The sequence below is a fragment of the Equus asinus genome, chromosome 3, assembly GCF_041296235.1.
Source record: "Equus asinus isolate D_3611 breed Donkey chromosome 3, EquAss-T2T_v2, whole genome shotgun sequence".
Classification (NCBI taxonomy): domain Eukaryota; kingdom Metazoa; phylum Chordata; class Mammalia; order Perissodactyla; family Equidae; genus Equus; species Equus asinus.
This window is the reverse complement of record NC_091792.1, coordinates 108,915,769-108,929,842: the sequence shown is the minus strand read 5'-3', so window position 1 is coordinate 108,929,842 and position 14,074 is coordinate 108,915,769. Positions and strand designations below refer to the sequence as shown.

Sequence of the window (14,074 nt, the reverse complement as noted above, 5' to 3'; positions counted from 1 at the left end):
TGAAATTTGAATTTCATATACTTTTCACTTGTCATGAAATATTTTTTTCTTTTGATTTGTTTTCAACCATTTAAAAGTATAAAAATCATTCTTGGTTCAAACACTGTGCAAATACCAGTGGTGGGCCAGATTTGGCCCTTGGGCCATAGTTTACTGATGGCTGATATGAGTAGTAGCCTACAAGTCAATACTAACTGCGTTGGGAAGCTATAATGATCTTTTCATTTTCTGGTCTCACTTGCATGGCAAATCTAATGTAGTCTTTGGTACCACTGCCACTGACCTTGTTCTGGGAATTCTCACTAAAGCTGGTCCTATAGCTTAATAACAGGTTTCTCTTCTCTCTCCCCAGGCTCAGAATCACTTTCTATTACAATAAACTGTCTTTCTAGAAGTACTATAGCCAATGGCTGAGACTACTTGAAACCCAAGTGGGCCTCCATTAGCTTGGCGTTCCCTCTCTTCCCCAAAAGCTTTCGAGCTCTTTACCTTTGCTCCTGCTGCATCCTATGTGGAGTAACTTAGAATCTATTCTTTGCTTGTATCATAAAAGCCTGTGTGTATTTGAGAGTCGGTTCAAAAAGTGCCCTCCACTGGCCAGTGGCCGAGTGGTTAAGTTTGTGCACTCCGCTTTCGTGGCCCAGGGTTTGCCGGTTCAGATCCTCGACGTGGACTTACACCCCACTCATCAAGCCACACTGTGGCAGCATCCCACATAGAAAAATTAGAGTGACCTACAACAAGGATATACAACTATGTACTGGGACTTTGGGAAGGAAAAAGAAGAGGAAGTTTGGCAACAGATGTTAGCTCAGGGCCAATCTTCCTCACCAAAAAAAAAAGTCCCCTTCAGTCAGATTTATTCACCCCTGAGTATCACATCAAAAGTATGCATTTTGAGCTCCTTGAGGATAGGGTTTGAGCCTTACTTATCTCTGACCACATGCTCAAGAAACGTTCACAGAGGGAATTGAATTGAAGTTGACTAAGGCAATTGAACTGACCATTTGTCAGTACCACAATATGGGTTTTGAGCTCTCAAAGCACTTGTGGTCTGCCTCAGTCTTAGAAAGGAACTTGTAATATTACACACAAGGAAAGGCAGTTCAGACACGCTGAAAGATGATTACTATTTAAGTAAAGCCTGATTTCCATAAAACACTTTATATAATGATCAAGATTTTTTTAATATTTCTGTTTAACCCGTGTTTAAAATATGATTTTCCAACTGTGATTTGATCTATCCACTGTAAAGTGTTACCACAGTACAGCAAGTGACAAATGCAAATAAGGGGACATTAATTTCAAGAAAACAAATTATTTGGTGTCATTGAATGTCTGTATGCTACAATATACAAACAAAAGCGTAAATAAAGGTACCATAATGAAGTAACAGCACAGTACCTTGTAACATTGCTAATTCTCTAAGTTGGTGCTTAAGATTTAAAATATCAGTTAATAAATGTTTACTCAATTTTGTTATTTGTTTGGCACTAGCTTATTTCCTTGGCTCATGGGATTGTGTCTGCTTGTCCTCTCCACATAAATACTTCAGATGCTTTTTCTTTTGTGGAAGATTAACACCAGCAGGCATTGGTGAGATCTTCAATCTTTATTACACTTTCCAGAAAAAGACTACAAAAATATCCAGAGTGGAGCTAAAATTTTGTATGTGTGTGCATGGATCATATGTTTTCATTGGTTTTTTTTTTAGAAAAAGAAGAAATTACTTTAAAATTGTGAATAACATATCTCCGTCCTGTCCACTGATACACAAACAGATCAATAAAGTATCTAATCGCATCAGCCAGGGCCTTGGACTGAATTACATGTGCATTCCCTACAATGCTAATTATGAGCAGTTCTCACAGAGAAGTTACAATTATAACAAGGTGGTAGTCCAGTGGCCAGACAACTATTTCCATTTTCTTTCTTCTTCTTGCACCAAAACAAATGGAAGGAAACAATGTTTTTATTAAAAATGTTTTGATTTCTATTCCACCTTGTTCCAGACTGGCTGAAAGTGGTTTATAAGGATATATATATATATATATCATATATATGGCATTAAATTAAATTTAGAGATGCAAGAAGAAAGCAAAATGTAAATGAAAATATAAAATGGAAATAGTACTAAAGCTGCATATCATAATTCCCATCTAGACATTTCCCTAAATCAGGCCACAAAATGTGTAGCTTTCTAGTAGTGTAATGAACTATGTTCTCCACAATATTCTTAGCGTAGAAACAAAAATTGCTTTTATACTACTCTTAGTATGTCCCTCAATACTGGCAAATAGCATCAATTACTATTCAGTAACAGTAATTTGATGGGGGGAGGGGAGCAGGGTGAAATCATTCATACCAAGCTCTATGATGATTTTTTAAAATATCTGAAAACAGTTCCCTAATTATTATTGAAAAGGCTCCATACGGCATTTTCACATTGTAAAGTATCTGAAGATTATTGAAATCATAAACTTAAAACAGTTTTGCTTAATACAGTAGTAACTTTTTAATAAATGTTGGGAATGACAGAAAACTCTACCACTCATTAAAACTGTTAACTTAGGCAAAACCTGTAGCTTAGCCATTCCTATGTTTAACCAACTCTAAAAGATTATATCTTTCCTCCCACTTACTTTAAAAGGAAGTTGTGAAGATCGCATATGATATCATCAGACTTTATTAGATACATGTATTATACATGTCTTAGTGGCAACTCAACAGGAAGGAGTATCTCTGATCTCCATTGTGTTATCATCGGGGTCTTTATTAAGTTCTCAACCAGATATGGTGCAGCACAGGAAATTACAAACAGATTTAGGCTGATACTTCGCCTGATCTCTAGAAATTTATAATCACAGATAAGTGCAAAAAAGTTAAAGATATTATTAAGTAATTAGGTATGGGTTTATAGATTTATAAATTGAGCCATTTTAACCTTAAATTCCACTAGCATATTTGTTTTCTTTTCCTCAAACTCTTTCCAGTTCAAGATAATAAATTGGCATGACCTAAGCAAGCAACTTTAAAAGCTGCAGTTTCCCACAGAAATGTTGACAAGGAATGGCATTGCAGCTAGTCATAGGGAATTGTGCACACTTAAAAATGTAGAATAAAACTAAGAATTAACAGGGAGTATGTGAGTATGTCACAGCATGTCTATCAGAAGAAAAATGGTTGAGAAATCTGAGCTAGGGACATTCTTGAGGCTGCTAATAAACAGTGAAGACTTTCAGAAAAGTTTTGCAATGGTAGATGTCTTCCTACCAAATCTTTCTCGCGACTTTGTCTAGATGCCTCCTATAAGAGTTGGCATGATATAGCGGAAAAAACTGCGCACTAAAAGACCAGTGACCTGTGTCTTAGTCCTAAGTGTCTTCATTTAAGGACTAAGTCATTTCATCTAAGTCCGAAGTTTCTCAGATGAGAAATCTAGAGCATATTCAACATCATACAAGCTCCAGTATTTCTTAACCCCCAGCTTGTATGATGTTGAATGTGCTCTCATTTTCTTCATTTGTTAAAAAATAATGGGAATTCTAATTGATCTACATGTTTTTTAATTTCCACCAAAGCCAAGTGTTCCATGCCTCAAATAACCTAGGAATGCTTATTATTATAATTAAAATGCAGCATTTATTAAGCAATCAGCTTTAACATAATTTTTCAAATGCATCATTTTTGTGGTGGCTATATCCAGATAATTTGGAATGGTCAAACCAAGGGACTGCAAATCATTTGAAATAATCCAAGTATCAGACCTATGAGGAAGTCAAAGATTTCTTTATTACTTACATCCTAAGCCAGTTTTAAAATCCCTAGGCCCACAAAATTGCATTTTACATGAGCAACTAATGACCCCTAAAATTGGAATGTGCCAGTTGAAACACATGCTAAGACCTTGTGATGTCCCCCAGGTCACTATTTCCCTGGCAAGCACTGTAAGCCATACACCAAAAACCTCTCAGACAATCTAAAAATTCCTGGATATAATAAAAGCCTATCTGAGTTAATATAGCAATGAAGGATAACCAGAAAATGTATGGATTCTGTAAAAATTTATATTATTCTTCTAAAAGTGAAATTTCTTGATTAATGAATTTCCTGCCCCAATTGCTGACCTATAATATACAGAAGTATTGAATTTTAATTTTTGGGTGGAATGCAAGATTTGTGAAATTGATCATTATATACTCAATTATACTCTAATATGTTGACATTTTAATAATAACATATAGCAAAATATGCTCAGATTTGTTAGAATAAGGTAGAATTTGCTATGCAAATTAATACCATAAAATTATAAGAAAAGTATTATTTTATCCAAAAAAAAATATTTTCAGTTACCATGTCCATGGATTTAATTCATATCTATATGCTGGTGGCTACCAAATCTATAACTGCAGCTTAGATCACTTGTCTAAACTTCAGACCCATATATCCACCACCTCCTGTGTGTCACAACAGGATATACTTCTCATCATTCAAATTAACATGTCTGTAGTACAGACTAGTAGGTGCCTATCCCAAATATTTGTACTTTTTCCTTAACGTAGAATCCTCGATCTTTAGTTGGGCACGTGGCCACCTAGAAAATAGAACAACATCCTTTGTCCATAGGAGTCTCCAGATGAATAAGTTCTGACCAGTGCAGTCTCTGTTCCAGTGGCTAGAATCCTGATGAGCGTTCCATAGCTAGAATACATATGCGCTGGTTGGAGCTCAGGCAACCATATTCAGCCATGATTTGGAGGACATGTGTTCACATTGGTGGGACAGCACAACAGTAGGAGCCTAGATTCCTAATTACTTTGCGAACCTCCCTATCAGCCCTTACCTGCCTGCCTCCAGACGTGTTTTACATTAAACTTAAATAAAATTACATTTTAGATAAGCCACTTTATGCTAGGTTTCCTGTTACTCATTGCTAGATTTGATACTATTACAATATGCAAAACAGATGAGTTGCAATCAAGGTAAATTGACATTGTTATGTAATTATCTTTGAGAACAGAGGACATCAAGAAACATATTTATCACTTCTCTTGTAGTTTCTGTATACGAAAAAGATAAAAATATTTTTATTTAATATTCTCTAACAGCATGAGTTTAGGATACAAGTAATAAATCTAATAGTAGTAAATCAGGAGACCAAGTTTCCACTGAGGATCTCATTGTAATAAGCTGCGTGACTTTAAGCAAATGACTTCCAATTTCTTGCTTAGCGAATCAAGGTCTGCGCTTTGGCGTCAAACAGCTTGACTTTAGTCTGGCTCTGCCTCTCTCTAGCTAGGTGGCTCTGAGCAAGCTACTCACCCTCTTCAAGTCTACATTTCCCCATCTATAAATGGAGATAATGATAGGAACTAACTATAGAGTTCTTCTAAGTGTTAAAGGAAGTAACGCTTATTGAGCAATTGGCATCATGCCAGGCAAACGGTAAATGCTCCACAAATGTAGCTTTGTCATTTTTTCTTCTTCATAATAAGAAATTAATTTGCTTTTAAAGCAGGTTGAAAAATCGCTCAAGTTGCCTCACGTGAGCCTGAGGGGATAAGAAGATAGAGCAGGTGATGCTCCCAAGTCTTAGTCCTGATCTACCCATAGCAACTCTGCTCCAGGCAGCAGGCCTTACGTGCAAAAGCGATTCAACTGACAAAGAAAATATGCAAAACCACTTGTTTTTGGACCCGTCTAGCTCTGAGAATCTATGAGTAAGGCCAATGGTCAGCCATGAAGTGTACAGTTTAGTGCAAGGATTTAGAAACTCTAATTATGAAGCCCAAATCTACCTTTTCTGTGGAATCCGGTAATAGATGTCCAAATGCTTAATTATGACTTGAACGTATTATATAGTTTGAAAGGTTGGTTTGAAATATTTTAGATGTAGTCTTTACTCTCTTAGGTATTTTCTTGATTAGGAAAGTTGAGACATAAGATTAAGCTAATTGTCTGAAGAGCAAGGAAAGTTAGCACTGCTTAACCAGAGAGCACATGCAATTCCAGGGGTCATGAGGTGGTGGAGGCAGCAGGGAGTACTAGACAACACAGGACTGGAGTCAGAACACGTATGCTCAAACTCCAGCTCTACCAATCACTTACTCAGAGATTTGGGAGTCTCATCTTCCTAATCTTTGGTTTCTCTATCTGTAAAGTCATGGTAATATTAAAAGAGTCTGCCTCACAGGGTTGTTGATAAGTATCAAATGAGACGATGTATGTTGGAATCGCATATATATATAATATATGTTCCTACCATAAGTACCCTCTCTGAATTTTGCTAAATATGACCTGACAATATTTTAATGTACAATAAGTAATTTTAACAAGGGCATGTATTTCTATACAAATTCAAATGGTAACGATAATAACTATACAATAATAATATTTCCTAGGTCATGTAGTCACCTGTGTTAATTTAACCCTTCCACCTGACAATATTGGACTCAGTATACAAGTGAACTGGGAGGACTGATTCTCTCTCTAGTATTAACTGACTCATTCATTCCTGTGACTACATGCAAATTACCGAATCTTTGAATGTTGTATCCCTTACTTTATGGAACACAAACAGGAATGTTTCCCGTCTAGCAGCCTCAGAGGTCTATTTAGAAGACTATCTATTCAATAATAACATTGTTCCTTGTAAAAGTAACTTTTATGTCTTTTAACGTGATAAGACAGCTAAATCAACATAGCAGTAGAACCATCTAGGCAGATAAAGAAGACATTGTGAGGATGGTATAGCATTGTGATTAAAAGCATAAGTTTAAAGTCAGATAGACATAGGTTAATTCCCAGTTTTGCCATTTATTATGCTGGGGCAAAAATGTTACCTCTCTGAGCCTCAGTTTCCTCATCTATAAAGTGGGTATAATAATATAACCATAGATTGTTATAAAGATTAAATGTGCATGATATTTTAGGACAATAGTTCGCACATAGTATGTATGAAACAAGTGATAGCAATTATTTTTTGTTCTACACTGACACACATTTGACTATAAACTAAGTGTTAAACCCTGTATCTGCTTTTGCAACTTCAAAAAAAGAGATATCATCTGACATCTTCAGATGAAAGGTTACAAGATAGAATTTAATGATGACTATATGGCACTTTGGATTCCCCTAGGATTAGTTCTATCATCTCAGAATTACTATTCTAAAATCTCAGAAGTTTCTCAACCATGCAGACCATGTATGTACATGGAAGAAGGTTGGGCTTGTAGGTTCTGGCATGACTCGTGTTGCTGCAGCCCATTTTTCTTTCTCAACCTCTTAAAACTTTCCTACTTTCTAATCCCCTCATTTCAAACCTATTAAATTATGCCTGAAACTGTGAGAGCATGCTTCACAATTCTCATCCACCATCTTCAATGAGAATATGTCCAAAAGAGGGTGCTTTGAGAAGTTCTTGGCAAAATTCCTCTAAACCCTAACCCTGACATGGCCATGAAACACAGCCACAGCATCCATTTCACCACCTACCATCTTAGAAGACCTGATCCACAACTGCCCAACTCCCCCCATCCTCAAGCACTAAAGCCATCAGGCATGCTTATGAGTCTCAGTGCTGATACTGAAGCACATGATGTTGCTTTTTTCTTGAATGTTTCTATTTCTCCCTTCTTTTTATTGAAGCAATGGCATATTTTTGGAGGAAAGCAGACAACAATGAAAGAATAAAAAGGTCCGTTGTTAGATGGTTATAGATCCTACAGACTGATGAATTCCTTCCATGAAATTCCCCACTAAGATGAACTTGATTTTCACACAATAGCAAATGTTGTAATCTTTTTTAGAAAACAGTGGTGATGTAACTGAAGTCATTGATCACCTTTGAGATAGCGCAAAAAAGTTAGGTCACATTCTTGTCTTCTTTAAATACAAAGACAGGTTTAAGAAAATTAAATAAGGACAGTCTGTGGATTCTTTAAAATGTTTTTAAAGACCTATAAATTAAAGTAAAATTATACTACCACCTTCAGCATATATGTACATTATTTCATATTAATCTGTATATGATCTGTTTCTTTGCCTATATGTTCACATTTTCTCTGTGTGTGTATATGCACAGGTGCATGTTTTCCATTTCTCTGTTTGAGTGCAAACTGCCCAAAAATCCTTCTTTTAGCTCCCCACACATCATAGACAATGTGTTACAGTAGAAAGAGTGTAGACTTTAGAGCCAGAAAGGCCAAGGTCAGATTCAGGTCCAATAGGTACTAACCCTGACCAAACTGAGCTACAGTTATTTCGTCTTTTAAAGGAGTGATAACAATAACTGCTTCTCAAGGTATTGCCAAAATTAAATGAGAGAGCATTTTACAAAATGCGCAACAGGTGCTCAACAGATAGTTTCTGCCAGACAGAGCTTAGTACATAATGAGAACTCACTAAAAGATATTACATTGACCAGGGCTGATGTTAGCTGAAGAAGTGAGAGCCAGTGTTCAACAGCTGGAGCAGGATCATATAGCAACTCTGGATCTAAATCTCAGTAGAATGGCCTCCAATATCACTATCAACTAATTTTAGGGGGGGGCGATATTGCTAGCTTAGTTTTACATTGAGATTTTCCTTATAAACAGATTTTTAAGATCTAAATGAGACCAGCTTCCTTGTTTGACACCCACTACCCAAATCCTGTTTGCATCCTCCCTTCAGTTTCCCATAGCTTCTGAAATTATCCTCTCCTCCTTAATCATCACTATGTTGCACAAATGAGTACTCTTCTCCCTCGGAGGGAAAGGTGACTAGGGAGAGAGCACCTCCCATTAAGATATAATCATACCAATTTACGTAAAACAAAGGACTACCTCTTTTAACAGCTGACCTATTTCATTTCTGCTTTAATTTCTTTCCATCTTCCAAGTTCCTTCCTTTTTTATGGCTTTACACTGTATAAGTTCTTCTCAAATTTTAGTGCAAATAAGAATTACCTTGTGTGACTTTTAAAAATACGGTTCCCATGCCTCAACCAGAGATTCATTAGAATTTCTGGGATGAGAACTGAACTTTTCTACTTTAAATAAGCACCCAGTGAATCTAAAGCAGGGAGTCCATGGGCCATACTTTGACAGTTCTTACCGTACTGAGTAAAAACTAAAGTTGTCCATTTTGTTTCATTTGGTATTGCTCATTTCACCTTCATCTATCTAAATGTATGTGGCTATTAATGTCTATAAATTTGGTATGCTTACCTTTAATTGTTGTCAGTGGTTGCTGGTGAATATAATTACCATACATCACCATCACCAATAAATATATCCTTCTCTTCTCAAATCTCTACCCTATAAACTTATTTCTGATAGAGTTTTCTTTAACCTTCTGCTGTATGTGTGTTTATAAAATTCACAGGTTGATCTTTTCATGCTCAAAGAATAGTCTAACATAAGAGTTTGGGAGAAATGGCAGCATTTCCCTGGTCCAAATCTCTTTTTACCCTTAAATTCTAAAATAGTGGTTCTCATTTACAACAGGTGAAGTGGGGGAGGAAGTTATCAGAAATTTTTCAAGGAAGAAGCATGTCATTTGATGAAGCTCTCCATTTCTTATGTATATGCCTTCCCTGTTATGAACCAGTGTCCTTTAAAAGAAATTGCCTTCATATAGCCCACCATTTCAATTATACCCCTTTCATCAAAGCATTCCCATTGGTACACTTATTCCAACAAATGTGCATGGTAAATTTAATCCCTTTCCACTCTAGTCCATTCTCTCAACATCTCCTAGGCCCACTCAAACATAGATGTGCTTTGCTTTTTATGCAATTTTCAGATCAGGAAAGTGCTTTTTGTTTGTTTAATTTTTTTCCTTGAGAGGTACCTTCCATTTACTCTGAAGCAGGACTAAAAAATAAGTACATCATTTGCTTCAAATTAGAGACTATACTCAGAAAAATTCAACCCCCACATTATAGGTCCTCTGCACAAATTTCAGACTCACTCAGTTCTAGCATAGACAAAGCCTGGAATCTATTTGGTATCATCTTGAGTTTTACAGAGATTATATGTTTAAATAAAAGCACTGTTTTCTATAGCAATATTCTTAAAGATAATGCAAGAAAAAAGGTAGGACACAAAACCATCATGGATTATAGAGACATGTTTGCAAAAGGCAGGGAGCCCTCAGAGGTCTGAATAAATCTGTAATATCTGTATCTCTTAGTTGCTTCATTGACATGTATAGAAAAGTATTAAACCTCTCATAACAAGTACTCTAGGGCTTTCTTTCTATCAATGACAGAGTCTGAGTGTTTTCCCCTATTTAGATTCCATTGGAAGTTTGACACTTTTCAAACTTTTTTTCAAAGTAGAAATTAATTAAAAATGATATGCTAATATATCAATTAGAAACAATAAAATTTTAATCTGAACATAAAATTATTTTCAGATTCCAAATCAGTACACTAAAACTTTGTTACTGTTTAGTTTCTCCCGTTGAAAGAAAACCACTTCAAAATAATTATGACTTACCTATTAGAGAAGTTGATCTTGATCAGGTACATCATTGGATTTATTTTAAGAATCTAATTATAAAAATCTAATCCTATTGTCTTCTTAAATTGTTTCTTATTCTTTCAAAACATCTACAATTTTTAAAATTTAAGCTATTTGCTTACAGAAACACATGTAATTTGGATCTGCATGATTTCAGATTTTTCTTCTCATGTATACTTCCAAAAATGAGTATTTTCTTAATAAGACACATAATGCCCAGGCTAAAAATACGTTCTGTTATTCTTGAAAACAAAGAAACAAACAAACTAAAAGACAGGTGTCAAACACCTTTATCTTTTGTTGAATTCTTCCAAAAGTACATAGAAAACATTTTGGTATGAGACATAAGAGGATAGGGCACACTCATATAGAAAGAATAGAAATCTATTTCTTGGCATAATTTCATGTAAATTATCGAAAGTATTTTTCTATATTCAACAAATAATAAACTGGAGATCTACACATTCCTTAGTATGGTTTGTGTCTTTTTAAACTACAAGTTAACTTAAGAAAAGGAAAAAGGAACTCACCGACACATTGCTGACCAGCAAGGAAGAGTCCTGTGGAGACGGAGGTCTGCAATCAAGTGTGTGCATCCAGACTCTATCGGCAACTTCGTGGGCTGGAGTAAGGTGAAGAAAGAACTTACTGATGATCCAAACAGAACCAGTCTGACAGGTCTTGGCTAGTGTGGTGGGGACTGTTTATGTGACTAGTAGGACAAAGTCAAACATTATAAGGAGCAAGAGAACATAATTTACAAGCACTTTCTAGGAGTGGGAACTTAAAAGCTTTTAAGTCATAAGATAACAATAATTTGAAATTGTTACCATAAGCCAGAATTTTTATAAAAGTCAGATGTTTAAATCTAGAAAAACAATTTTAAATCATCTTGCTCAGCCTCCTCATGTTTCCACTGAAAAAACTGAGGTGACTTTTTGTTTGTTTTAATTACTTCTCTCTCTTACAGGGAAAGAGGATAGGAAGAAAGAGACAGAGGAAGGAAAGGAAATCAGGAGATATTATCCTTATATGTTCCATACAGTGTGCATTCTGAGTTTTATCTTTATAATTTGACATTTTTGTCGTAGTGATGAATGTAGAAAGCATTGAATAACTTAACCGTTGATCTTTTTAAGCCAACATTCAGATTATATCCTATATGTTTTAGTCACAAACAGTAGAAAGCCTACTCAAGCTGTTTCAAATACAAAGACACTTAAAATTGAAGTCTACAGAGAGAATTTAAATTTCAGAAATGGTTTGATCAGGTCCTATCTCTGTTCCCACCGTCCCTTTTTCTTTTTTTCTTTGCTCTTGCCCTTTTGCTTGTCCACTTTGGCCTCTAGCTAATTCTCTATTGGTTGCAAGTCAGTCTACTCCCTTCCACTTCTTTCCCCAGGTCTGGAGGCTTTGAATAGTATCAATCTAAGCCATTCCCACTGACCAAGGAAATCCCATGCGCTTATTGCCTTAGTCCTCTGGTAACCCTAATTAACCCCTTTCTGAGTCAACCTTTGGTGGAGGAGAATAGCATTAAACTACAGTAATTGACAAACACTAGTCAGGTACCATGCCTGGAGCCAGGAGCCGGGTCACACCATCCAGAATTTAGGGTTTGGATGTGGTTCCCAGAAGAGAGTACAGATAATCATGTTCACTGAGCACTTAGAATGTGCAAGTACTGTTGGGAAACTGAGGTTTAGTTAAGTTAAATGACTTGGTCAAAATCTCATAATTTATGAACCACCAAACCAGGACTAACATCTATATTTTTTTTAAGTAATCTGACACACTTCCACTCTACCATGCATGTAATGAAAGTTTTCCTTTGGTATTAACTAATAGTCAAGTGTTGAAAATATAGTAGAGATTAGAAAAGCACTTATACCTTAAAATTATGATGGCATTGTTCTTCTGGAAAACTCAAGTCATTTACAAATATTAAACCTCAATTGATACAATATATTTCTTTCATTATACTGAAGACAGGAATATCAGCCAACATTGAATTATTTCTGTCTTATTTCTGGAAAGTAAGTAATATATTTTAAAAAATGTTCACATATGTGTATGCAAATATCTGTGTATTTATGTCAGGTATAATCTTTAAATTGCCTTCCCCAATCCCCATAAACTAGATTAGGTGTTTCTCCTCTGTGCTTTCACTGTATCATAACACTTACTGTATTGCACTAGAATTTTTTGTTTACTTATAGTTCAACTCTACTAGACCAAATTTTTAACAGACAGTAACTCTATTCCTAAACATAGGGGCTCTCAAAAATATGTGTGGAGGGCCCACCTTGGTGACCTAGTGTTTAAGTTCAGCACACTTGACTTCAGCACCCGGGTTCAGTTCCCTGGTGCAGACAGACACCACTCTGTTAGTGGCCATGCTGTGCTGGCGGCTCACATACTGAAAAACAGAGGAAGATTGGCACAGATGTTAGCTCAGAGCAAATCTTCCTCAACAACAACAAAAAAGTGTGGAAAGAAGGGAAGGAAGGAAGGAGGTGTGTGACTAGACCTAAAAATCTTAATAAAGAAAACAAATAAATACTGTCTATTACTACTACACATCCATTTATCCAATGGTTCATCTAAAAGGATGGAGAAGTCGGGATCCACAGTAAACTGTGGGGTTAGGCTGCCAAGAATTGGAGTCATTCTCTAGCAGTAAGCACACTGTACTTGGAACTAGAGAGAGCATATCATCTGCCCTTTTTATTCTGGCCAATATATCACTTAACACTGAAGAATAGCATATCTATTTACCTGAAGTTATTTAATATATAGCATCAGGTTTCTGAATACTCTCTTGAAAGCACTATTTAGCCCAAAATAAAGAGGTAACAATAAGGAAGTAAAAATTTCCAGATTGTGAGATTAAACTGCTCTTACATGGCCCTTAAAAAGTGAAATTCTTACTAATGAAATGTTAATACTGACTTAATAATACTATATTTTATTTATACTCTTGCTTTAAAAGGAAACAGATTCCTTTTCAGTATAACTTTGGGCCAAGACTTTTCAGACTCATTTTAACAGAATCTCATGATTTTTTTTCTTTACCAAAATCCGGATTCCAAATTCAAATAAATCCTTTTATATGGTCCTAAGGTCTTATATACTTACATTTATGTGTACTTAAAGATGTAGATGCAGAAATTAAGAGAGTTTTTGTGAATTTTTAAAAAACTCTATGAATGTAAGCTAGAATTTATAGAAAACAGGAAAACAAGAGATAAGGATATGTAAATAAAGGATAAGTGGATGTCAGCTTAAAGACATCAAAAGATAATCATAAGTACATCCTTCCTATATTAATGGCCTTCATTCAGCTACTCAAAGAGCATTAACAATGTACATTATCAAATTTCATATTACTCACACTTCAGTAGAAATTTGAAGAACGACAGGGAAAGAAGGAGGAATGAAAATTAGACTAAATTATCCATCAAATGGAGCATTTTATGCATTAAGTTTCTCCATAATTATTCTTAGAGTTGTAGAATACAAAAGCTAAGTCAATCATTTTTAAATTAATTGATCTCTATGAGTGA

At 35.5% G+C, this 14,074-nt stretch overlaps 1 protein-coding gene across 2 annotated transcripts in view; it reads right to left on the bottom strand.

The window, feature by feature from the left end:
* Positions 1-11,151, bottom strand: part of LOC106843224 (transmembrane protease serine 11E-like) — a 39,702-nt gene extending 28,551 nt beyond the window's left edge. The window contains exon 1 of one of the 2 annotated variants that reach the window (XM_014860177.3): positions 11,039-11,151. In XM_014860177.3, the coding sequence (XP_014715663.1) occupies positions 11,039-11,046 (8 nt within the window). In that variant the 5' untranslated portion in view covers positions 11,047-11,151. The remainder of the gene's footprint in view (positions 1-11,038) is intronic. The other variant, XM_070505735.1, reaches the window with a different exon arrangement.
* Between the last annotated feature and the right edge of the window lie 2,923 nt (positions 11,152-14,074).